The following is a 23,218-nucleotide window of genomic DNA, read 5'->3' on the forward strand; positions in this document are numbered from 1 at the left end:
GGATTTGGCTGTGGAGGCTGGAAGAGGGATGGGCTTGGGGGGCACTTGCAGAGCAAGGTGGGGTGAGAAACCAACCCTTTGGCTCAGAGAGATCTGTTTAACAGAGAGTTGATTAAAGCCTCAAGCAAGCATCTGATATGATTATACACTATTGCTGGCCACTTAACTTCAAACATGATGTTTCTGCCATAAATTAATCTTCCAATGAATGTAACAGACCAGGATCTGCAATAACAGATAGCTCTGTCCATGGACTTAGCAGGTTCAGAAGGAAACACCTCCTGGTCCCACTCCTACCAGAAATTTTGTGAGAACTCCCGGGAGGAAAAGGTGGTGTTTCCACTGGCACCTTGTCTCATTGCCGTTCCCTGATCTGAGATCTCCTCCTTTCCCATCAAAGCAGTTTCTTGGACCCACTACATGCACTGAAGTTACCCTTCTAAATAGATTATCACTCTAAACAAGTGATTTATGGGTGTCACCATCTTCAAAGTGTGGGTTATGACTAAAATATAATTTATACATTGTGCTGTAGATCCTAGCAATTAACTTAATGTTCACTAAAAAATTTAATATACATTTGTTAGCCATCTATTAATTATTTCTGCACCATTTGTACCCAGCCCATACTCATGAAGTATGAGTTTCTTGTACGGAAGCTCTAAAAAACCCCACAGCTCACTTGAATTAGCACTGGGGCACGTAAAACTCAGAAGATTTTTTTTTTTTTCTTTAAATACACTTTTAGACACCTCTTACAATGACCTAGATTTTTTCATTAAAATAGCAAACTATTAAAGGTGACACTGTAGCATGAAACTTTTTGGCTTTCCCCAAGTTATTTTTCCACTGTTCTTTATATATTCTTGGACCTTTAAAAGCCAAGTCCCAGTGATCAGATGCTGAAAGCAGAGCATGGAAAAGCACTGGTAGGCAAAATAACCTTCCCCTTGCTTGTAGCAGACAGATGGCCTGAGGTCTGTTTTGCCTTGAATTGAAGCTCTACAGATTAATATAACATTCAGTTATTTATTTTTAGTTTCCCTAAAATCCATGCAAGAATACCCAGTTTTCCAGCTCTGCCCCACCTATGAATGCTATAATCAGGACATGATGTGATTCCCAGATCCCGACCGCTTAAGACAAGGCTGGTTTGTCCCACAGCCATGGCATACAGCAGCCTGCAGACATCACTGGCTTGAGCAGATCCTCACATTTGTGGAGATCTGAGCTTGGAGTCACACAAGGGAAGCTGCTCTATTCTTAGCTTGGTTGGCAGCTGTGCCATCACCACTTCAGTCTTTTATGGGACCAGCTGGTGGGAAGCATCCCCCTCTGCATGCAATAGCCTTAGACCCAAAAGTGGACCACACTTCAAGAAGTGACTATGGCATCCTGAACACTGCTATCAGCATCCTGGGGTTATTTGCAGAAGGAATGGTCCAAGCACTGAGCTCAAGGCTGTACCCTGTGCCCACCTGCAGATACACCTGGTTGGCACCAAGACCCACCGCCGCAGTTCAAGCATCCCGCAGCTCCCAGAGACGCCAGCTTTTCCTCCTGCTAACCTCTCCATCTGCCAGCCAGCCCTGGGCAGGCACACCCCGCTGGCCACCCCGTGGTCACTTACCCACGAGCACGGTGATGACCTTGTTGCTGGCATACTGCTCGATCTCGCGCAGCCACTCGGGGAGGCAGCGGAAGGACTCCTCGCAGGTGATGTCGTAGGTCAGGATCAGCGCGTTGGCGCTGCGGTAGTAACTCTGCGTGATGGAGCGGAAGCGCTCCTGGCCGGCCGTGTCCCAGATCTGCAGCTTTGGCCACAACAAGGAACGGTGGGAAAAGGAAAAATAAAAAAAAGTTAATTAATTTTTTTTGTTTGATAGCAGCACCATTTTGACCCGAAAAAAAATCCCCCTCAACGTAAAACCAGTGCTGGGAAAGCACTGAGCTCTTCTCCCTTTGGCTTCCCTTCCCCCAGCATTATTTGTTTCTGTTCCTGCACTTGTGGATTGAAATGCAAGGCACAAAGTCAGCTGGCACTGCAGCCGACGGCCCTGGAAGCTGCAGGTCTGTCAGCTTTCATGCAACTTCCAGCATCTCCCTCTGCAGTGGGCAGAGCCGCCAGCCTGGAGGGGCTAGAGGGAGAAAGTCGCTTCTCCCACCCCTGAAGTCCCTAAAGCAGCTTCCATTCCCAAGAAGGAATAAGAATGCCTCTCCTCTAGCTCAGTGAGCTGGTTATAGTTATCCAGAGACAATGCAGTAATGGGTGGAAAGCACAGGACTGAACAAGGAGCTCACCTGAAGGCTCATCTAAGGTTTGGAACACATTTCCTCTCTACAGGTTCAGCCATCTCATCCAGCTGCTCACTGTTTGCCTTCCCAACATGTACAATTGGCTGACGTGCCCTCAGCTACATCACAGAATCCTCAAATGGTTTGGGTTGGAAGGGATCATCACATTCCAACCCCCCTGCCACAGGAAGGGACACCTCCCACTAGATCAGGTTGCTCCAAGCCCCATCCAACCTGGCCTTGAACACTTCCCAGGCTGGGGCATCCACAGCTTCTCTGGACAGCCTGCTCCTGTGCCTCACCACCATCAATAAACTCCTGAATGTTTGCCAAACCCTCTGGATCCACGAAGACAACATACATCTCCCAATAAAAACTACAATTATACTGCTTTTATATTTTGACCATCTGATAGTTTTTGCTGGATCATCAAAACCCCAATTCTTCAAAAAGAAAGTCTAAGAAACAAACATCCACTATTAACACACTTCAAGATAAAAGAGTATTTCTCTGCTTCAGCTTTTATTTTTTTAAAGCACTTCTCCCTGGAATTAAATATGTGGAATGATGATTTCCAGCCAAAATTCTGTGTACTTTGGGAAGAAAACGGTAAAGTATTTGAGATTTTTTCCATATATTCAGCAGCCTGTACACAGAAAACCTTATTCTTGCCCAGTTCCAAAGCTGAGCTACGCCAGCCACTCATCATAAATATGTTCGTTTGAAATGAGAGCTTGCAGTAGCAGCTTTCAGATGTGGGATATAATTTTTATTTTTAAAAAAAAAAGCCACTTTTTTTTGCAGAGAAAGTAATTGTTGCTGGCTCACAGCTCCTAGGCACCTTTGTGCTTTAATCTCTTGGAACAGTTGTACTTAAATGGCTGAACCTGGTATCTGTAAAGTGACACACACAACCATACGTGAAATTACTTGCACATGAAAACCAGTTAATGAGTGAGTCCTCGTTAAAACAAACCAGCCTCCAAACTCTGGCAGATGGAAAGATACAGATAGTTCTGTTGTTACTCAGCTGTTTCCCAGGAAAAACATTTAATCACTGTCTATTGGCTAACTCCAGCTTATATACCTTCTGCCTTTATTGAGAAGATCTCTAAGCTGATAAAAACTTGATGTGAATATGCTCTTCCATTGCTTTAATCTAAGAGACATTGAAAGCAGGAGAGATTGTGCTGGGGAGAGCAGACATGAGTTTACCTGTGAGCTGGGTGCAGAAGGCAGGGAGGAGCCACCAGTCTTACAGTCACTGATAAACTCTTCCTGCACACAAAATGCACATCTCACACTTTCCCTCACTGGTCATTTCTGTCAAATAAAATATTTCACAGCAACTATTTTATTTGTACAATGTTTTTTTCCCCAGAATAACCAAAGGACAGCGTCTGACTCAGCCTGCAGAAAATCTAGATGTTTACTTTCTTGGTGTCAGCTGATGCCTCCTGCCCTCCCAAGGTTTGCACACACATTTAGCTTTCCACCAAGCACAATGAGATCACTGCTCCATAGAGCACAGCCCTCTGCTTGCAGCACTGAGGATGCTCAGCTTGGACCAGCATGGTAGCTGCTATCTGCTTTGCTTCAATTTGTGGGCCCTCTTGGTACAAGTGCTGCACACATATTTGGAGTTTATGAGAAGAAGCCAGGCAGATGAAAATCCCCCACAACTGCACAGTGATCTCTCAGCTCACTGGGCAGTGAGCTCTGGTAGCTGCTCATATCTGGAAGAGCTGGCAAAGAAGTTTTCATACCAGCAAGTCCCTCTCCACTGACTTTCTAATGCAATTTTGAAAGCTGGAAAGTATTTTTCCCCAGAAGTCCATAATTTATTTTCAAGTCTGAAAACTTTTTTGGTAAACAGCTCTGCTCTCTCATTCTGGATCCCAGCAGACATGAAGGGGAGGCTCAGCACAGAGGCAGGAGTCATGGCTCAGGCACTGCTAAATGAGCTAACAGCCAGAGCAGCTCTGTTCTCTGCCTCATTCCTGCTTTTCCCACTCATTTAATGTTTCTTCTCACAAGCACTGCTTATTCAAAAAGTTTCAGCCACAAGACCACTGAAAGAAATCTGTTTGCCTTCCAGACTCCAGAAGGTTCATTCCAATGCCCAAATGTACCATCCTAAACTCCCACCAAGGCATGGTCACTGAGCAGGACTGGGACTTTAGGAACACAGTATTTGCCATGTGAAATACAGCTGATACACCAGCTAGCACTTGCTAAGGCTCTGTGACACAAAATCCTGCCCCAAGGTGATTCAGAGAGGACACTTGTGCATTCATCAGATATTTGCAGGTCAGCAGTGACTTTTCATTTAGCTTGCAGAGCTTCCCTGAGCCATCCTTGCCCCTGAGACAGCCCATATTGGCACATCTACTTCCAATATTCTCTTAAGAAGTCTGCACCCTCTTTTCAAATAAGTCTTAAAACAGGATTATATCACAGGAGCAACACTTCAAACACAGACAAATCCTTAGGGTAAGTTGACCAGTACAAACCCCAGACCTCATATACAAGGGATGTTCTTAAGGCTCCAGCAGAATTTGACAGAGAACCAGATGACTGAAAAGGAGAGGTATGTGAAGTGGATGGGATTCATGTTCTGCAGGACTGCTTTTCTCCCTCTAATGACCAGGACAATCTTGAGACTGCTGGTTCAAACTACGCATATAAGAAAAAAAAGAATTCCACCTCCAGTGCAGTGATTACACCATTTACCAGCCCAGATCCTCTGAGTCGCTTCACTAGGACTGCTTTTGGCTGGAATAAACATCTCTGCTGTCTGAGGAGCTTGGCACAAGCACCATTCATGTCCTGGCCAGCCCTGCTAATAGGCATTGCAACCACCAAGCTGAGCACCAGCACCACTGGGGCTACATGTGATCCTCACTGCTTCCCTGCCTGCTGCTCATGGCCCACTTGCACAGCCAAGTGCTGAGTATCAGCTTGCTCCTTATCAGGTGAAGGATTCTCATGCCCTTTAGCTGCTCAGGTGGGAAAGTCTCCTGGTGAAGCACCACCACTTCCCATAGGTTTGTAAGCTCCTCCCACAGCAGAGTGGCAGCCTGCTCACATGGCTATGGCTCTTAAAATATGTCCTAAACTTAGCAACACAACATCCCATTTTCTTCTTAAAAACCCTCTGTGTGAAATACAGGTTAAAAAAAACAAACAAACCTCAAAACAGGGCTGCAAATCTGCCCAAGTCTACTGTTTCCATCCCATTGCTTACACAAGCTTGCAAACAGGTCTCAGTGTCACACCCAGACACTGTCACACTGGTGCCACTCTCACATTTGCTCACTCTTGGGTTTGATAAAGGCAGCAAGGGGAAAACTGCTGGTTTTCACTTTGATGGCCCTGAATTTCATGCAAGCAGAGTAAATCCAGGAGCAGCTCAGGGACTATGGATACCTTGATATTAGAGGCTCAAACGACTGTACTCTTCTCTCACCTCAGACACCACAGTAGCTCAAGTGAAACCTCTACTAATGAACAAAGTGGCAGCAGCCAACATTTCTGGGCTCTGGAACCCAACCATGCATCCCATTAATGCATGATATTGGTCCCCAGTGTGTTTTGGTCCAGGCAAAGGAGCTCTCTTGCCAAGTGATGCTCAGGCTCAGTTTGGGAGTTAGCTAAGGACAAGGACAGTTTCCCATCAGTTGTTTGGTTGCAACCACACTATTTTTGAGAGTGAAAAAGTTAATAATATGGAGAGGTTTGCCCTTTGGATTTCAACCTGTTTTCTGAAACACCAGTGCTGTGATCATCTCTGCTTCTCCCAAATCAATAACTTGGCAGAAGTGGAAGATGAGCCTGCACTCCCCAATGACCACCTTGGGAGCTCACAGAGAAGACTTTCCTCAAGCACATCCCAGTGGGAATACAACATATTTCTGCTTACCAGAACCACAGTGAGCAGAGGCTGCACTGAAATGGTTCTTTGGGCTTCCTCAACCCCAGCCAGACCCAATCTTACCTAAGCAAGGAGTTTTACAGGATCTCCCTGTTCCATCTTCTCCCCTCCAGCAGGTTCACTGTTACAATCCTGACAGTAATGGTGGAGAGGGGCATATAGATTGTTGGACCCTGCATTGCCCAAGCCATGCCAGGCAGCCCTGGCCTTCCTCAAGTGTCTTCCAGCAGTGGAATGGTTGCAGCAAGAAACCTCAGCTATGATACTGCCACATGAATTTACACTTAAAATCATCAGGCTCTTACCTTTACTTTTTCACCGTTTATCTCCACAGTTTTAATCATAAAGTCAACCCCAATCGTGGCTCCTTGCCCTGGTGGGAAAAGCCCCTGGAAGAAAACAAGAGTTTGATTAAACTTATTTCTACAGCAAGACAAAACTCTCTCTGGGTGCCAATCCTCACCCTTTTCCATCCTCAAAACTATTCACCCATCATCCCCTTCCCATGACACTTATTTCCATCACATTTAGAGTGCAACATTTCCCCAGCATGAAGGTTACCATAATTCAGCCCTGATGTGTTTTCCCTGCCTTATACATCCCTAGCTGCATAGCAAGCCATTAACTTCAGAAGTAGGAAAACAGGAAAAGAAAAGGAGGAAAAAAGAGAGGGGGAAAGCCCTTCAACTTCTGTGCAGTTGGAAGAGGCAGGGGAAGGGCAAGTGAGGACCTTTTCCATCCTACTTCACAATGCACTGAAAGACATGTGAACATCTGTGTGGGATGAGATGCCTTTTGCTCCTGCAACCCCATGCCTTCTGTCTTCCCTCCACAGCACCCCATGGCACCAATAGGCATTTCTGGCAGCTCTCAACAGGGTCACATCTCTGCATGGCATTTCAGGAGTGAAGCATAGAGCCAGACATCACAAATCCCACAGCAAAGGCAAGGGACAGCGAGATGCTGGTGATATTTGATTGCAGCACCATCAGAAAGGAGCAACAGCAAATTAAATGAGAGCTTTTTGATTTCTGGTTGACCAAGTCATGTTGATTTTGGGACACATCCATCCCCTAGAGTAGATGTCCTGACAAAGAACAAGCAGCAGAAGTGGCCAAAGATTTTTGCTGTTAACCTTTTGGGTTTGACTAGATTGTCACCGGTTGCCAGATGTTTTTGGAGAGCATCTAAAAATCACTGTAGCTTTAAAACTAAAATTAACAGTGAAGGAGAAATTGCTGACAATTCCTAGTGGAGAGTGCAGCCAAACCCCCACAACTTGTACTTTATAATCCATCATGCAAAGCCTTCCCTTGCCCTGGATCACAGTAGCATGGTCCTTTCCCTGCTATTCTACCACAGAAAAAGACACTGGACTGACAGCTCAGGACCCAGATTATTTATTTACTAATGACAAATAACAGGGAGAGCTTTGTGCAGCAAAGGTTGGCGAGGAGAACAGGAGACGTGTTGGTCCTTTTAACTGGTTCAGAACGCCACCAAAACAAGAGGAGCTGACCCAGTGGCTTTCAGAGGGGACTTTCTACCTCCAGAGAGGAATGAGCTTTCTCCAACACAAAATCCAGAACAGGGCCAGGTGCAGCACCAGACACAGAAGCACTGCTTGTGCCAGTATGTCACTGTATATGGCACATGCAGCAAGGGTGTGAACAACAAAATGCTCTGGAGCTGCAATGCTGGCAGAGCCCTCAGTGCCATCCCAACATTCCCCAATCCAAGAGGTGGCCAACCTTACCTGAGTGAAGCGACGGACTAAGCAGGTCTTCCCCACACCGGCGTTGCCGATTAAAACAATTTTGAAGAGGAAATCATAATCTTCCATACTCATTTACGCAGCTGCAAGAGAGACAGAGAGCACAACACTGTGTGAACCAAGTCAGTGGGGACATGCCCTTTTATCCCTGCTGAACTCCAAATATTCAGAACAAAGGTCTCTTGGCACACACATTGCTCCTCAGATAAGGGAGAAGAGCACTTCCCACTCTGAGCTGGGGCATCCACGTAGTCAGAGTCAGCTGCTGTGAAACCTTGGCCCCATTTCGGTTCTCAAGCAGTCTCACCTGGCTGCCTACAAGTCATAGATGCTGGGTTTCAACTTTCCAAGCAATGCTCCACAGACCTGACACACTGATTGCTAGATGTTCCCAAATGTTTGTTTTGCTGTTAACTACAGCAGCTCCAAAGTACAGCATGGACTTTGTCACATTGTCTGAGGGGATCATGGAATTTATTCCTGTTAGGGCAATACCCAAAACACCACCATGAACTCCTCCTGGAGGGCACTGGGTGCACACAGAGCAGGGCTTGGGAACACATTGGGGCAGAACTGGGAGGGAACTTAATTTTTAAACAAAAGTAGCAGTGTTTGCCTTAAAACCAGAAAGAGCTCATGTGCTAAAAGTGTGGTGGAAAGTGGGGTAACAGTTTAGCTGAAGTACATTAATAGAGGTCTTTAAAAGACAAAAAGTAATAGATGCTCTCAGGAATGTTACCACTATGATAGTTTTCTTTAGTTTTGTGAGGATAGATTGCTCAAATGGGAAGCGAACAGAGAGGACCTTAGCAACTATCCAGCACACATTCCATGCCCTAAGTCCAAGCTCCTTGGCTGGTTCAGAGACTGACATTTCAGCAATATCACAGGAGATGGGCACAGTTGCCTACATGGGGAAGATCCACATGGCTTCCTATGCCACTCACAGCATGGGGAGGACCAAACAGACAAATACAGAGTTTTCTGCAACTGAGCAAGTCATGAGAGATGAGAATCCACATCTCCATCTCCAGTGCTTCCCAGGGTGCTGCCAACACTGTGCCCAGAGAAGGGGTCTGTCACCTTCCAGGAAAGCAACAACAGCCAGAAGAGATCCACTTGGAAATTTTAGGCAGAAAGAAAAACCCAGACACAAGGCAGCAGAAGGGTAGTGTCTAAACCCAGCTATGTCCAGGAGGATCCAGGCATTAAGAACGGCATCATCAAAGACCCATCCTCAAGACTGCTTTGGAGTAAAAAAAGACATCAGTAAAGAGACACATTTACATGCTACCAATTCAGATACCATGTAAGGCAAAACCAAAGCATTAGTGCCTAACCCACCAGTACCTACAGATTAGGTAATTATTGAGGAGATAGAGTGAAAGAGGGTAAGTGTAGAAGTATGGGGCATGTTGGCGGGGAATGGGGGGAAAAGAAAAAGTATTATAGAAGTGCTATCCTCAGTAAATACTGAGATTGCTTAGAGGATGTTTATAGAGCTGATGAAGGGAGCAAATGCAGCTTGGATGTAACCAACTTCTCATGCTCAGTCCAAAGTCAGAGTGCTGTCTTCCTCTGCCTCCAAAGGTCTTTCCTTTGCACATACCAGAAGGCTGCAGCTACAGACTCCAGTCCCACCAAACAACCATGACAGGCTCATAGTCAAATAACCAGAGAATACAAAAAAACAGCTGTGACAGTCTGGATCTGCCTGGCAGGGCACATTGAAACAGCTCTCCAAGCACCACCAAGAGTTCGGCAGACCTGAGGGCAAAAGAGGTAGAAGACTGACTCAGCTACTCTACATCTATGCGGCCCTTGACCTTTCCAACAGCCTAAAAAAAGGGTAACCACACCAATCAGTGACTAATGAGCTGCATCACATCAGCAGATGGTTAGCAGGAACACAGCTGAGTCACTGCACAGACCTGTCACTTCACCCGGGTCAGGGACACAGTGCAGCTAAGTGTCACCAAACAGTAGCAGCTGGAGGTATCCTGAGGATGCTCTGACTTCACTGTTCTCCAACACACAAGACCTCACAGGTCCTTCTCCCCTCTCAATAAGAAAGAATGGGACCTTAAAGAATAGCCAAAAAAGGCCCTTTTTAAATTTTCTAGAGTTCTTATTTTGTGTAATCACTTCATATCTCCATGACTGGCTTTCCCAGAGTGGGACTGGATAACAACAGCATATTAAACACATGTTGACAGTGCTCTTAAATGAAGAATAAATGTTAATATAAGGTTTCAAGCTTTCACACTAGCTTCTTCCATGACGAAAAACGTGATCATCCACTAAAAGCTATTTCAAGACTAATGATACTCACGCAGCATCACATAATTATTCCTGGGATTCTTCATTCCCCAGAGGGTATGCTCCCCCCAGAGAGATTTCAGTTCCATTACTTGCACCATAAACAATCCAAAATTCAAATTTATCTTCTTAGGAAGCTTAAAAATAAACTTCCTCTGCAGATCTTTGAGGTCGGAAATGCTAAATGGCTCAGACATACCCTAGAGTTATGTCTGATGCCCTTCATTAGGCTCTAGGACTAATCACATGTGATAGTGACCCCAAACGGGAACTGAAAGATGAGCCAAGACCTTAAAACAAGCCACGCAATGATGAGATTAAATGCCAGAACTGAAGATATACAAGGAGTCAGGGCATGGGTGGGAAGAAGTGCTTAGTGAGGCAGACTGGACAGGTGAAGCTGCTCATTGCTGCCCTCTCAGCCCAGCTGGTGTTTCCCCCTCTGAGCACACATGCTGCCCCAGCACACTGGCAGTGCTGGACACACACACTGCATCGGCCACGTTACGAAATCCTTTCCTCCTGCACGCCAAGCCTCACAGCCAAGTGACCTTTGCTGCTGACTCAGGCTCACACCACCCTCCCTCTCCCCAGAGAAGATATGTCTCAACCTCTACCCCACTGCCACAGCTGGGGAATGTGCATCTCAGCAATAGAGCACACTGAGTTATATGCTTAAAAAGAAACCAAAACAAATGCAGAGCATGAGTTTTCTATTTGTTTTTGTTTTCTTGAGGTTTTTTGGTGTGGGTTTGGGTTTTTTTACCCTCCTCTCTTTTCTTATGTTTGCAGGTGCAGGGCTCTGCCTTGCATTCCCTGCGTTGGTTTAAAGTTTTCAGGATGCAGCTGCTTGTCCCACCCTTTGGAGGAGACAAGACCTGCAGTGAGGGCAGGGGATGAGATGCCAGTCCACACCTCAGCCACCCCTCACCACAATCATTTAAATCACAAACACTACAGCACAGAGACATGCCCTGTCATGAGATGAAGCAGGAGTAGAGCCCAAGGCTGGCAGCAGGGCAGAAAATTTGGTTTCACAGTTGTTTTTCCCCAAGGCAGTTTATGCAGCTGGCATCCCAACCAGCCTCCATGGGCTGTTCTTGCCAGCCTCACATGGAATCAATTTTGTGGGGTTTTATTTCATTTTTGTCACTGCTCTGCTCCACTCCATCATGTGACCCCACACATGGTCACTCTGGGCAAAACAAGAGGCCAGGAGGGGTACATCTAAGCAGGGCAACCATCTGGAGAGGTGGTCCATCAGTGGGAATGCAGCTGAAGGGCAGCAGGACATGTTTGAGACTTAGCTAGTTTTCACAGAATCATAGAATCATTAAGGTTGGAAAAGACCTCCAAGATCATCATCAAGTTCAGCACTGACAAGTCCACCACTAAAGCATTTCCCTAAGTGACACATCCATATATTTTTCAAACACTTCCAGGGATGGTGACTCCACCACTTCCCTGGACAGCCCATTCCAGTGCTTGATCACCCTTTTATAGTGGAGAAGTTTTTCCTAATACCCAATCGAAATCTCCCCTGACACAACTTGATGCTTCCTCTCATCCTATCGCTTTTTGCATGGGAGAAGAGACCAACCCCTACTTCATTACACCCTCCTTTCAGGCACTTATAGGGTGAGAAGCTCCCCCCAGCCTCTTTTTCTCCAAGCTAAAGACCTCCAGCTCCCTCAGCTACTCCTCATCAGATCTGTGCTCCAGACCCCTCATCAGCTCCACTGCCCCTCTCAGGACATGCTCCAGAACCTCCATGTTTCTCCATTTGGGCAAGATACTGCAACAAATGCTCTTGGCGTTCTTCAATTATTAATTCCAATTCAACCAAAAGACTAGTGAGATCCACCCAGAGCAAAAGCACAGGCACTAGAGACTTTCACCTCTCCTTCTCCCACCCTAGCTTGTACAAACAAGCTCCTGCTCCCACAGAGACATCTGAAAAGGGAATGCAGAAGTTGTGGGCTGCTTTCCCCATGCTTATGTTCAGCTGCTGTCAACTAGCACCCCCAGGTCCTTTCCCACCAGGCAGCTTTCCAGACATTCTCCCCCCAAGCCAGTAGTGCTGGCCTGGGGTTGTTGTGATCCAAGTGCAGAACCCAGCACTTGGCCTGCCAAACCTCATACCATCTGCCTCAGATCCAGCCTGTCCAGATCCCTCTGCAGAGCCTTCCTGCCATCCAGCAGATCAACATTCCCACTTGGTGTGTTATGCTACCTGACTGAGGGTGCTCTTGATCCCCTCTCCAGATCATTGACAAAGATATGAAACAGGACTGTCCCCAAAACTGAGCTCTTGGGAACACCATTTGGGACCAGCTGCCAGATGGATGCAAATCCATTCACCACTTCTCTCTGGGCTCAGCCATCCAGCCAGTTTTTTTCCAGGTAAAGAGCTGGATGAAAAACAAAACAAAACAGACTATACACAGCTGCAAAGGTTTCTCCACATTTAGGGATGAAGACCAAAACCATATCAACCCAGGAATGCTGATAATTTGCACCTCAGCTCTATCCCACCTCAAAACACCATTACAATCTGCTGCTGCAACTAGACACAGAGAAGGATCTGAAGCATCTTCCACCTGCTGGATCTAACCAGTAGGTCAGGGCAGGTTTTGATGTATTTATACAGTTCTTAATACACAAGTATTTTCTGTCCTTCATCATCCAACAGCTATAAACAAAAATAAATTTACCCAAACATCTCAAGTTCAAACAGCAGCAGTTATGTACGCAGATAATACACTGATCGTATATGCCTTATGAGACACAAAATTCAAGGCTAAGGCTAGTATTTCAAGCAGAAAATTATTCCTCACCGGCCAGAAAATTGCAGGGAATTCAGGTCTGGACATGCTGCGGCATTACGTAACTCAGGATAAAGTATTTTCATTTCCAAAGCACCTGCCAACCCAAGCAGGCTCCTGCACTCAGCAAGCACAAGCCCAGCTCATGGCCCTCTGCAAATGAGCAGCCTGGATTTCCTTCTGCTTCCTTGCCCACCTCCCCCACTCCTCATCTCCACAAGGTTTAATTTCACTTTCATTCACACTAGAAAAATTAAGAGGGACTTAATTCCCAAGAAAGTCTGGATCATGCATGCCTCTGTGCTGATGGTGGCAAAGCCACAAGTACATGGGATCAATGCTCTCAGCACAGCACGACAATAGAACTCCAGGAATGTCTTTTCCAAAATCAAAGGAGAAAGATATATTGCAGGCACTTGGGGTTGCAGAGCTTGGCATTTCCCCAACTCCTCCCATCACACTTGCCGTTTCAGGTGAGCTAAATCCAGTAGCCTGTGCTCCGGCAATCCTAAACATCCCTCTTCAAGGATGGTGCAGGATGCTCTGCTGTGATGCCCACACTTAATGAGACATCCCAGCCTTCCCCCAGCCCATGGCTGGACACCAGACATAACCCTAGAGGTTAGATCTCACACTCAGGATCAATATTGGGATTTTCATATGTTCCTGGCATCCCCTGACAGTGGAAAGGCTAATAGTGGTTTGAAGAGCATCATTAATATACATCATTGATCTTTTTTTTTTTTGGATGTTAGAAAGATGGCTTTTGGGTTGGGCACATCCTTGTGGATCTCAGTGCCACCTAAGACTCTTCAGGAGAGATCAGGCAAGTCACAGCTTGCCTGGTGCAGTGTCCTCATCTAACTTTCTCACCTCCTGGAGGGAAGGGAGACTCAGTGACATTTGTGCACGTCAGCGTTGGGAACAGCCATGGAAGTGCTAAATATTGCATGCAGACAGCAAGTTATATTCCATCAAACACATCTGAGGATTGAGCTGTTAATCAATGATAATTCTCCTCACGTAGATAAACTAATCAGATTTCTGAGTTACGCAGGAATAACGAGATACACACTGTAGTTACAAAATGATAAACAGAACATTAATTTCTTCGGGATTAAAAAAAAACTGCTGACATGCACAGCCACAATGCCTCAGTGGTGTCTGACCAAACCACACACCAACTTCAGAAACCTAGTTTGGAGCACGAGAACAGCCTCACACTCCATTTTACTGTCAGAATCTGGGGTTTCAATGCAATAAAGTTGGTGCAATATTAACACATGCTTTTATAAACACTTTTTAAGACATGCCTGGAGATGGAGACAATACTGCATGCTCAAAACAACACTCCGTTGGTCTTGGCTACATTTTAGCACATCCTGAGACCACCAAGCTGTACACTCTGCAGCAGCATGTTTTTGTGTGTAGAAGCAGTTACAGACTCAGCCAGCACAGCAGACAGGCTGACTTCCAAGTGTGGAAAAAACTGCATTGCCAGAAATCCAGCCAAAAAATGCTGTTTCATCCACTCAAAAACAACAGCCTCTTCCCAAAGGGGGAAAAAAAACCCAACAAAACTATTTTTTAAACTGCAGTGAAGCAATAACTGAAACATATCTTGCATGGAAAAGCCAGGAAAGGTTACCAAGTCCAGCTCTCTATGCGATATAAAGCTCCTACACCAAGACCTGACCCACTAAAATGGGGAAACCCATCAGCAACTTAGGTGAGATTTTCTGTCTTTAGAAACCAGGTGCAGGGTCAGACTGAAGCCCAGGTGTCTCCCACAAGGTTTCTGGGGACAAACTACAATCAGTGAGGCGCAGGCTGCCCAACTCACAAGGAGGCAAAGGCAGTGGAGAAACAAATCCTCAGTTTAGAAGAAAAGCTTGCGCATGTCAAGTATGTAAAAGGCAAAGAAGTCTCCTGATGCATTAGTTTGCTGGGCTGGCATGGGTTTGAGTGGCATCACGATCATACAGGGAGAAGTTTTGAAACTGGGTGACAAGTCTCTGCTAGAAAACGTACAAGATTAGACAGCTTGACACCATCATTTTTGAAAATACATGAGAAGATCTATCATAACTAAAGAATTTCAATAAAGAATTTACAGGAACATCGTGACTCAAATGAGGTTGCAAGTGCAGAATTAGCACAAGTGTAACTATGCCATTTAGCAGTGACATAAGAATCAAATGTATTGTGAAATACGAGTATGTGCCTTAGACACACTTTCATAACCCAGATTATCCAAGAAAATTTTTGTGAGTTTTGACTGCAGTGACATGTCTAACTGCTGTTGACCATCTTGTTTTCATTGTGTCAGAGACTGTGGTATGAACAAAATTTAAAAAAAAATTCTAATATGGTTTTATTTTGCAAGAATGCTTTTTAATTGAAAAAATAAGCCATTATTTCCACCTCTTCACTTCTGCTTAAGTAAGCTTGGGATTTACTGGGATTTACATCACTTCTCCATCAAATCTATTAGAAGTAATAAGTAATTAAACTTCATCTAATTGCACTTGCAGTTGTCTGAGGTCTGAGCTGTGCTTGGTACCTCACAGCTTGGGCTGTGGGCTCCTTTTCCGTGATACTCCTCTGCCATGCCATGCCTCTGGAAAAGGCCATGCCAAATCAACAGCATCCTGGAACAGTAATCAAAAACAAAAAAAAAGGAAAAAAAAAAAAAGAAAAAAAAGAAGCTTTTGGCTCAGGACAGATATATCATACCTAAAGTCTAAACACAAAATATATAAATATATTCCAAAATACACTTATATAATACATAGTTTTTATGTATTATAAATATGTAATTAAAATCTTGTAATAGTAATAGCAATACCAGCAGCCAAGGAAGAGGCAATAAGAAGGATAAAAGTCATAGATCCTTACAATAGTTTGGGCTGGAAGGGACCTATGAAAATCATCCCTGGAAGTGTTTGAGGCCAGGTTGGATGAGACTTTGAGTAACCTGATCCAGTGGAAGGTTCCTGCCCATAACAGGAGGCCTGGAACCAGATGATCTTTAAGGTCCCTTCCAACCCAAACCATTCTAGGATTTTCAATAACACTTCATCTGGAGGAGCTCAATCCCTAACTAGCACCTCTCATGCATTTTGTTACAGTGCAAAGTGCAGTGAAGCAGCTTCCTCAAGACAACTGCTTAAAGGAACCTTATCCGGGAACAAGCACAAAATTACCACGGCATTTATCTGCAAAGTTCAAGTAACCCACTTTCACTCAGTAATTTTCACTGGGTTACAGGAGCAGCTTCTTCCTGGTGACTCAAGAAGGTGGCTGTCACTCCCAGGCAAAACTTTCAGGAATGCCCCCTAACTCAAGGGCAAGCCTGCTACTATAGAGTTGGATTGCTAAGAGAGGAGTTCTGCGTTGTGGTTATTTTTCAACTTACACGAGGAAATAAAGTGACCCAGTGTTTCAGCTGGAGGCTCCCTTTTCACAAGCACACATGCAACATCAGCCAGCCTGTGCACCACACCTGGGCCACCACAACAGGAATAGGTAGCACTTTGCCACAGCACATTTGCATTTCTGCAAGGACTTTTGCCTGTTATAACTTTTAAAGGAAGTTTTCTTAACTAGAAGTGATAGCATTTTTGAACATGAAGTGATGGAGGAATAAAATAGAGTTGAGTGTTACAGGCTTTTGTTAAGGGGGTAGAGGGAACGCAATGGCAATGGCTATTTAAATCCTTACAGGGGAACAGATAAAGTGCTGGAGCACCTGAGGGCAGTCCAGAGAAGCTCATTCCCTAGATCCCCATTGCCACCAAAGATGAGCTTGGAATCCCAAACCAGGGGCCCTTCTCTGCCACCAAAGTCTGGTTTGGGGTGATAAGTTCTCAGATATTCCTAGGCTGATTGTTGCCCCAGTGGTCCTCAATTTGCCACCTGCTGTTTCCAGATGGGAAGAACATTTTTACCTGTAACAGTCAGGCTCGTACACACATGTATGCTTCAGCTTCCTCATGGAGCTACACCACCAGCACAACCTTTCTATCTGCCCTCTAAGAAGCTTCCCCCTCTAAAAATGGTCTCATCTGATGGAAACCCCTCAGCTGGGATCAACCATCCTGTCTGGCAAGTGACTGAGCTGGCAGGCAATATTCTTTGCATTTCTGCAAAGAAACACTGCGGTACAGCTTTAACTGTGGGTATCTGCCAGAGCAGCAGATGTTTCACGAAAACAAATTGTTCAGAGAGGGAAGAAAGTAGAAACAATAGAGACTTGGGTGTAGCTTCAGAACTGGCTTAAGCTGATGTCTCCAAAGGGAAGGCTTCCAGCCCTGCCTGCTCCAGACAGCTGCAGGAGGGACCCAATCCAGATGGGAAAAAAAGCCCTGAGGGTGGGACAGCAGAACTAGACTTTACAGCCTGGGTTACAGGATTTAATTTTATAAAGATGTATGTTTACTATCTTGAGGATCTCAATAATGGTAATTTCATATCGTGGCTCCCAAGTAAGATTTTTATAAGGATATCACAGGTCTCTTCAAAAGGTGAGTAATAATATTCATACTCTGGGTACATTTTGGCTCACACACTAATGCATAGCCTATTTTCAGTTCCCCTTATAGTTTCAGGTGGTTACAGTACTTTTGGTTTGTCCTAAACCACTGCAGAAGTACAGCTAGTCTTCTAGGGCAACTATCTGCTGTTAAAACCTCATCTCAGCTTTGGACCAGCTGCAATTCAAGAAACAGCACGGGGTAAATTTGGCACTAAAACAAATCCTGAAACACAAAAAGGCAGCTCTTTAGCAGAAACTTTCTGCTCCAGGCCTCCTACCACTGCAGGGACATTACTCAAACAGCTTACCTAAAAGAACAAAATCAGAAAACATAATTTTAAAAATTGTGTTCCAGGGTCTTTGAGATTTATTGTTTAGAGCTGATGCAGCAAGCAGTACCTTGAGGACTAAGCAGGCACAAAACCAAGCATTGCATGTGCATGCACACGCACATTAAAAGATGGTGTTGGTCACAGCAGCTCTCCAGCCCAGACAAATCATGTCTTCACCCCTGCACACCTCCACACCCAGCTCAGCTACTCCCCATCTCTAGCCACATGGGTTAATAAATTATTGCAGAGATCTGCAGAGAGAGATTTGCATTTGGAGAGAAGGTGAAGGCACAAGCACAGCTTCTGCAGCACTGATATTCACCCTTTTGATGTCATCCATGACCAGCAACTCTGTGACATAGCCCAAGATCTCCCAAAAAATGATGCTTTTGTTCAAAAACATGTTCCCACCACAAACATGATCTCTCAGGGCTCTTCCAGTATAGACATGGCTGTATTATAGATAACAGCACACAAAACTACACATGTTTTTCTGTATACATGAAACACGTATGCTATCTCCTGGCAGCAGCCCTCTGAAGCTTTCATCTCTTTGGGACTAAGATTAGGAAACAGAAAATTACTTCCTGTTGTTTACTTAAAGCAAGCAGCAGCCAGTCCTTGGTAGCCAGTGATGCCAACATGACGTGTGCAGCCCAGGCAGTGCTGCCACTGGGACAGGGACCTTCGCACTCACAGCCGCACGGTCATGGGGACACAGCCTGGCACGTCAGCACTGTGTTTGTGACCATCTGTTTTTATTCCTTAGCAACAGAGCAGCTTTTGGGGTTGGGCTTTGAGTTTGGGTTTGTGGGGCTTTTTTTTTTTGTGTGTTGAATCTATATTTGGCACCCTGAGGAAATTCCTAAACAGAATATAGCAATTTTTAAGATAGGATAAATGCCAGCATTCAGCTTTGCTGACAGTAATACCACCACCAGGCTCTTGGTCAGTGTGAAATGCTCAGACCTGGAGCCAAGGGAAGCCCTCACACGGACCAGGCATCAAGAATCGTATCTCTCACACTCCCTGCCTTTGCAAAACCTTGCCCTGGCATAAGAACAGGAAAAGATTTATTGGCTCATAAAGTCTCTAAGCCATTTGTATCCTGTGTAAACCAACATCTCCAAGGCTCTGCACCTCATCACTGTTCAGCAGCACTGAAGGGTCCCACGATAATTTTTGTCGTGTGGGAGACAGTGCTATTGCTGAGTAGTCCTGTCTCAAAGGGGGAGAGGGGCAGAGAGGGCAGACTTCAATACAATACAGCAATTCTGAACTAAGATAACATCCTTACCATACATAAATCATGGAAATATCAATATCCCCCAGCTCTCTACAGCTCTTAAATAAAAACATGTGAACTAAATCCCGAGTAATCTACATGAGAAAAGCAAATAACACCTGATGTTTCCCAACTGTTAGCAACATGTCCTTAAATTTTTTTTTTTTAAAAAGATTTCATCATAGGAAGGATAAAGATATCACATGGCTTGGCAGTTTCAATGGTTGTCATGGCAAATGAAAATCCCGGACTCTCCAACTTGCCTGTTTTAGAGGAAAGGAGACATAAAAAATGCCCTTTTTTATGACTAGAAAGGAATGTTTTCCTAATAATCAATCCCAAACCCACTGCACACTATATATAAACAGCTGCTCCTTCCCAGGGAAAATGTTTGCTGTTTCTTACTGAGCAGCTCTCGGGGACCCAGGCAATTCAGCCCCAGCAGACATCCAGGCACGGATAATGAAAATCATGTGCTCTCACATGTGGCGACTTCTTGCCTGCCAAAGGCAGCCTGAGCTAGCTGCCAGGGGGGTCTCAGCTCCACCAGGGCTCAGTCACCAGCTCCCAGGGAAGGCCGCCAGCACAGCACCGCCAGGAGAAGCTGGCAGCAGCAGGAGCCCCTTCCTCTGCGCCCACACTCAGCATCACCCTGCCATTTCTTGCCACACATCCAGCAATGGGTGTCTTCTCATCTGTTCTCAAAGCAAGACAGAGCCATGGATATTTGGGTGAGTTTTAATCTGACAGATGAGTAACAGCAGCAAAGACATCCCAGTGTTTGCTCCAACTCGGGCAATCCAAAGTACCTTGCACACCTTGTACCCTGCCTGCATGACCAGCATCACACATCTTTCATTATGCCAGATTTTCTAAATATAGGCGGGAGTTAATTTGGCTATAACTTCAAAAGATCCCTAGAGAGCTTGCTCCTTCCAGTCACCCTGCCTTTTGTTTTTGGCTGCATGCTAAGAATCTGGGAAGCTGAGGATATCCCCACAGCAGATTTACATCACTGATTTCACCACCAGGTTTTAGTCCACTGGTTTGTCTCCAGCCTTTCCCCTCCTGCAAATCACTCTCCACTCCTGGGCTTCGGAGCAAGACTTTTGTCTAGAAGGAACAACAGGACCCTAAGGAATAATGTTGATTGTACAGTGTTGCAAGCAGTGCTCCTCTGCAGGTTAGGTTTTTTCCAACACCCCCATCCACTGTGATTGTGTGCAGAGATCAGAAGTTGCACCACCACAGATGGGCAGCTGGCTGGAAAGCAGCCCCTTCCCTAAGGAAAGCCACAAGCTCTGCCCCTTATCTTCCAAAAAAAGCAGCTGTGTATCAAACTGCACCACTGCAACACTGGCTGTGTACAGAGGACCACATCCTACCAAAGCCTCAGTGAGTTTGCACTGCAGTCTTCAATGCAACAGCAAAACCATGCTCCTGCACAAACCTCATCCATAATCAGGGATGGCCACACAAATCAGCTGAAGGTAATGAGATAGCATATGGATAACTAATTTGGATCCCCTATCTTTTGGATATAAGGCAGAAGGAAGGCAAGTTATCATTGTCCTTCCTCGCTGGCCAGGCTGTGCCTGTAGGACTGCGTGTGAGACACACACCTTAATTTACAGCCTGCACATGCCAAAAGGAGGTCACTTTGTATCAACTAGGAGCTAAATAGATTCCCACAATAACTTCAGCTGAAACACTGTGAATTGTATCACAAGCCTCAAACATTAACCCTTACCCAAACCACAGAGATGGCAACATTCAGGTTACTGAAGTTGCTAGGAATGCAATAACAAGCCAAGGGACAAAGGAACTTGGTTCTTTCACCCATCCAATAAGCCAAATGCATAAAAAACATTATTTTTCCATGGAGGACTGCAGCCAACTACCCCTCATCACTCTGGTCCTGCAGCATCCCCTCCCTGCAAGGGTTGCTGGCTTGCACACTCAGTCCCCCGTGGTTCAGGGTCCAAAGCGCTCCTGGATTGCTGTGCACAAGGGTGGATGCGGGAAGGAATGGCCAAGGGACAGAGCATGAGCCAATGGGGAATTACAAGGCAGGCTCAGAAAGAAAAAGGGAAACAGACAGAAAACAAAAACCAAGCAAGAATAATTCTCTTTGGGTATTACAGCAGAGCAGGCTGACACTGTTGGACACCACACAGTTTCACTGCTTTTAGCTGTAAGGATGTGACAGAGCAAATATTTTCCATCCCAACTACGATGGAAAAGACTACAGCTGGTTACACTCAGGTGTTCAAGATCTTGACACACAATCCTGGAAAAGAAGTCTTACAGTCACAAAAAAGACTGCATTTTCAGCCTCTCAAATACATATATACTTAAACATCTTCCTTTAGGATAAAGCTTGACAACTGAGATGGTATGAGCCAGACAGACTGCTCATGGGAGTAGGGCACACTTCACATTTGTTCATCCCTTGCATTTTCCCAATTTTGCACAAAACTATTTGGACTAGCACCATTTGTTCTTTAACAAAATGGGCAGTCTATCCAAAAATACTACTTGTAATTCAAAACTCAACATAAGGCATTTTTATTTAGTGAAATAAAGAATTCCCTCACATCGTGTTTCTGTTTGCCATTTATCCCCTCAAACACAAGCACAGCCTTGCTGCCCCCCAGCACAGCACACTCCCATCAAGTATAAGGCAATGCATGAACAGCAGCTCCTACAGCACAGCAAATTATCATAAGTTATAAAGAGGTTTCATGTCTAACAGAGCTTGTGTAAAGCAAACACAACACTTCTGTAGGAAGCTCTACATTTATTTCCATTTCCTGTATGTATTTCTATACCACATGTGACTGAAATTGGATATCCAGGGAACAGATAGATTTTTTTTTTTTTTTTTTGGTTTGTATTTATCCTCTTAGCAGGTAAAAGAGGTGAAGACCAAAACCACAAGTCAGAATATAAGAAGATTTTTGGCTCTGCTGATGACTGCTCTCAGGACAGGTCCTATATGGCACTTTAGATTTTATTCTTTCCGAGGCAACAGTCATCAGCACTGCCCTGAAGTGGCTCTGCAAGCCCAAATCCACCCATCCTGCAAAGCTCCGTGCAAGGAACTTGTATAAAAGCATTATCTTAAGTCTTAACTTTAAAAGCAGATTTATAAAAAGTCACTGTTTTTCTCTCTGAAAACAGAGGGTTTACAATGACTTGCACAATTTTATTGCAGTCAGCTAACTCCAGCAAGAAAATAAGAATTCCAGCTCTGAACCACCTTTTCAAACTACTGTCTTCCATCCTATTTAGCTTTTCTCCACAGGAAGAAAACCCTTCCCTCTTAATATGGGCTGCTGCTCCCTTGGAGCCAAAGCACCTCAGTGTCTCTGCAATAGTCATGTGCAGAACAACTTAAATTGAGGCAACTTGAACTACTGGATGCAAGTATGATAAAAAGCAAAAGAGAAGCTGCTGTGGTGGTAAAGAACCTAGGCAGGGTAACAAGGCTTGTAAAACTGGACTGGGATATTTGCTTAGCTGGCAGTACTTTCAATTGCTACAGATGAGGGCAAAAGGAAACATGTTACAGCTGTAAAAATCTAGGTTTAAAGGGGGGGAAAAAAGGTGGTTTAAAGAAACCATGGGGCACTTTTACATTATAATTATAAAAAGGAAGAAATAAAATTTATAGGCTGAAAAGACAGGGGAAACAGGAAGAACAGAAGAATATGGGATGAATCTGGGCTAGGGATGTCTAGGCAGATGCTGCTGGAGCACCAAGGCATGAGCCCAGCCAGCCGCACCACAGAGAGGAGCATCCCTGCCCAGCACAGCAAAAAAGGGCAGGAAAAATGCTGCCCACAGGGGAAGATGGGAAGGACAAATGGCAGAAAACTATGCCTAACACTGGAATGACACCTGCCAGGTACCTA

The 23,218-nt window shown here is 45.1% G+C and overlaps 1 protein-coding gene across 4 annotated transcripts in view; it reads right to left on the reverse strand.

The window, feature by feature from the left end:
• RAB30 (RAB30, member RAS oncogene family) overlaps nucleotides 1-23,218 on the reverse strand; it is a 48,869-nt gene that overhangs the window by 9,025 nt on the left and 16,626 nt on the right. The window contains exons 1-4 of one of the 4 annotated variants that reach the window (XM_085065623.1): nucleotides 8,311-8,329; nucleotides 7,986-8,086; nucleotides 6,535-6,618; nucleotides 1,631-1,814 (exon numbers count right to left, since the gene is read on the reverse strand). In XM_085065623.1, the coding sequence (XP_084921749.1) occupies nucleotides 1,631-1,814; nucleotides 6,535-6,618; nucleotides 7,986-8,078 (361 nt within the window). In that variant the 5' untranslated portion in view covers nucleotides 8,079-8,086; nucleotides 8,311-8,329. Of the gene's footprint in view, nucleotides 1-1,630; nucleotides 1,815-6,534; nucleotides 6,619-7,985; nucleotides 8,087-8,310; nucleotides 8,330-15,571; nucleotides 15,799-23,218 lie in introns of those variants that run through there. The other 3 variants (XM_085065619.1, XM_085065626.1, XR_014853277.1) reach the window with 3 other exon arrangements.

The sequence above is a fragment of the Lichenostomus cassidix genome, chromosome 1, assembly GCF_008360975.1.
Source record: "Lichenostomus cassidix isolate B80296 chromosome 1, HeHo_3.0, whole genome shotgun sequence".
Lineage (NCBI taxonomy): Eukaryota > Metazoa > Chordata > Aves > Passeriformes > Meliphagidae > Lichenostomus > Lichenostomus cassidix.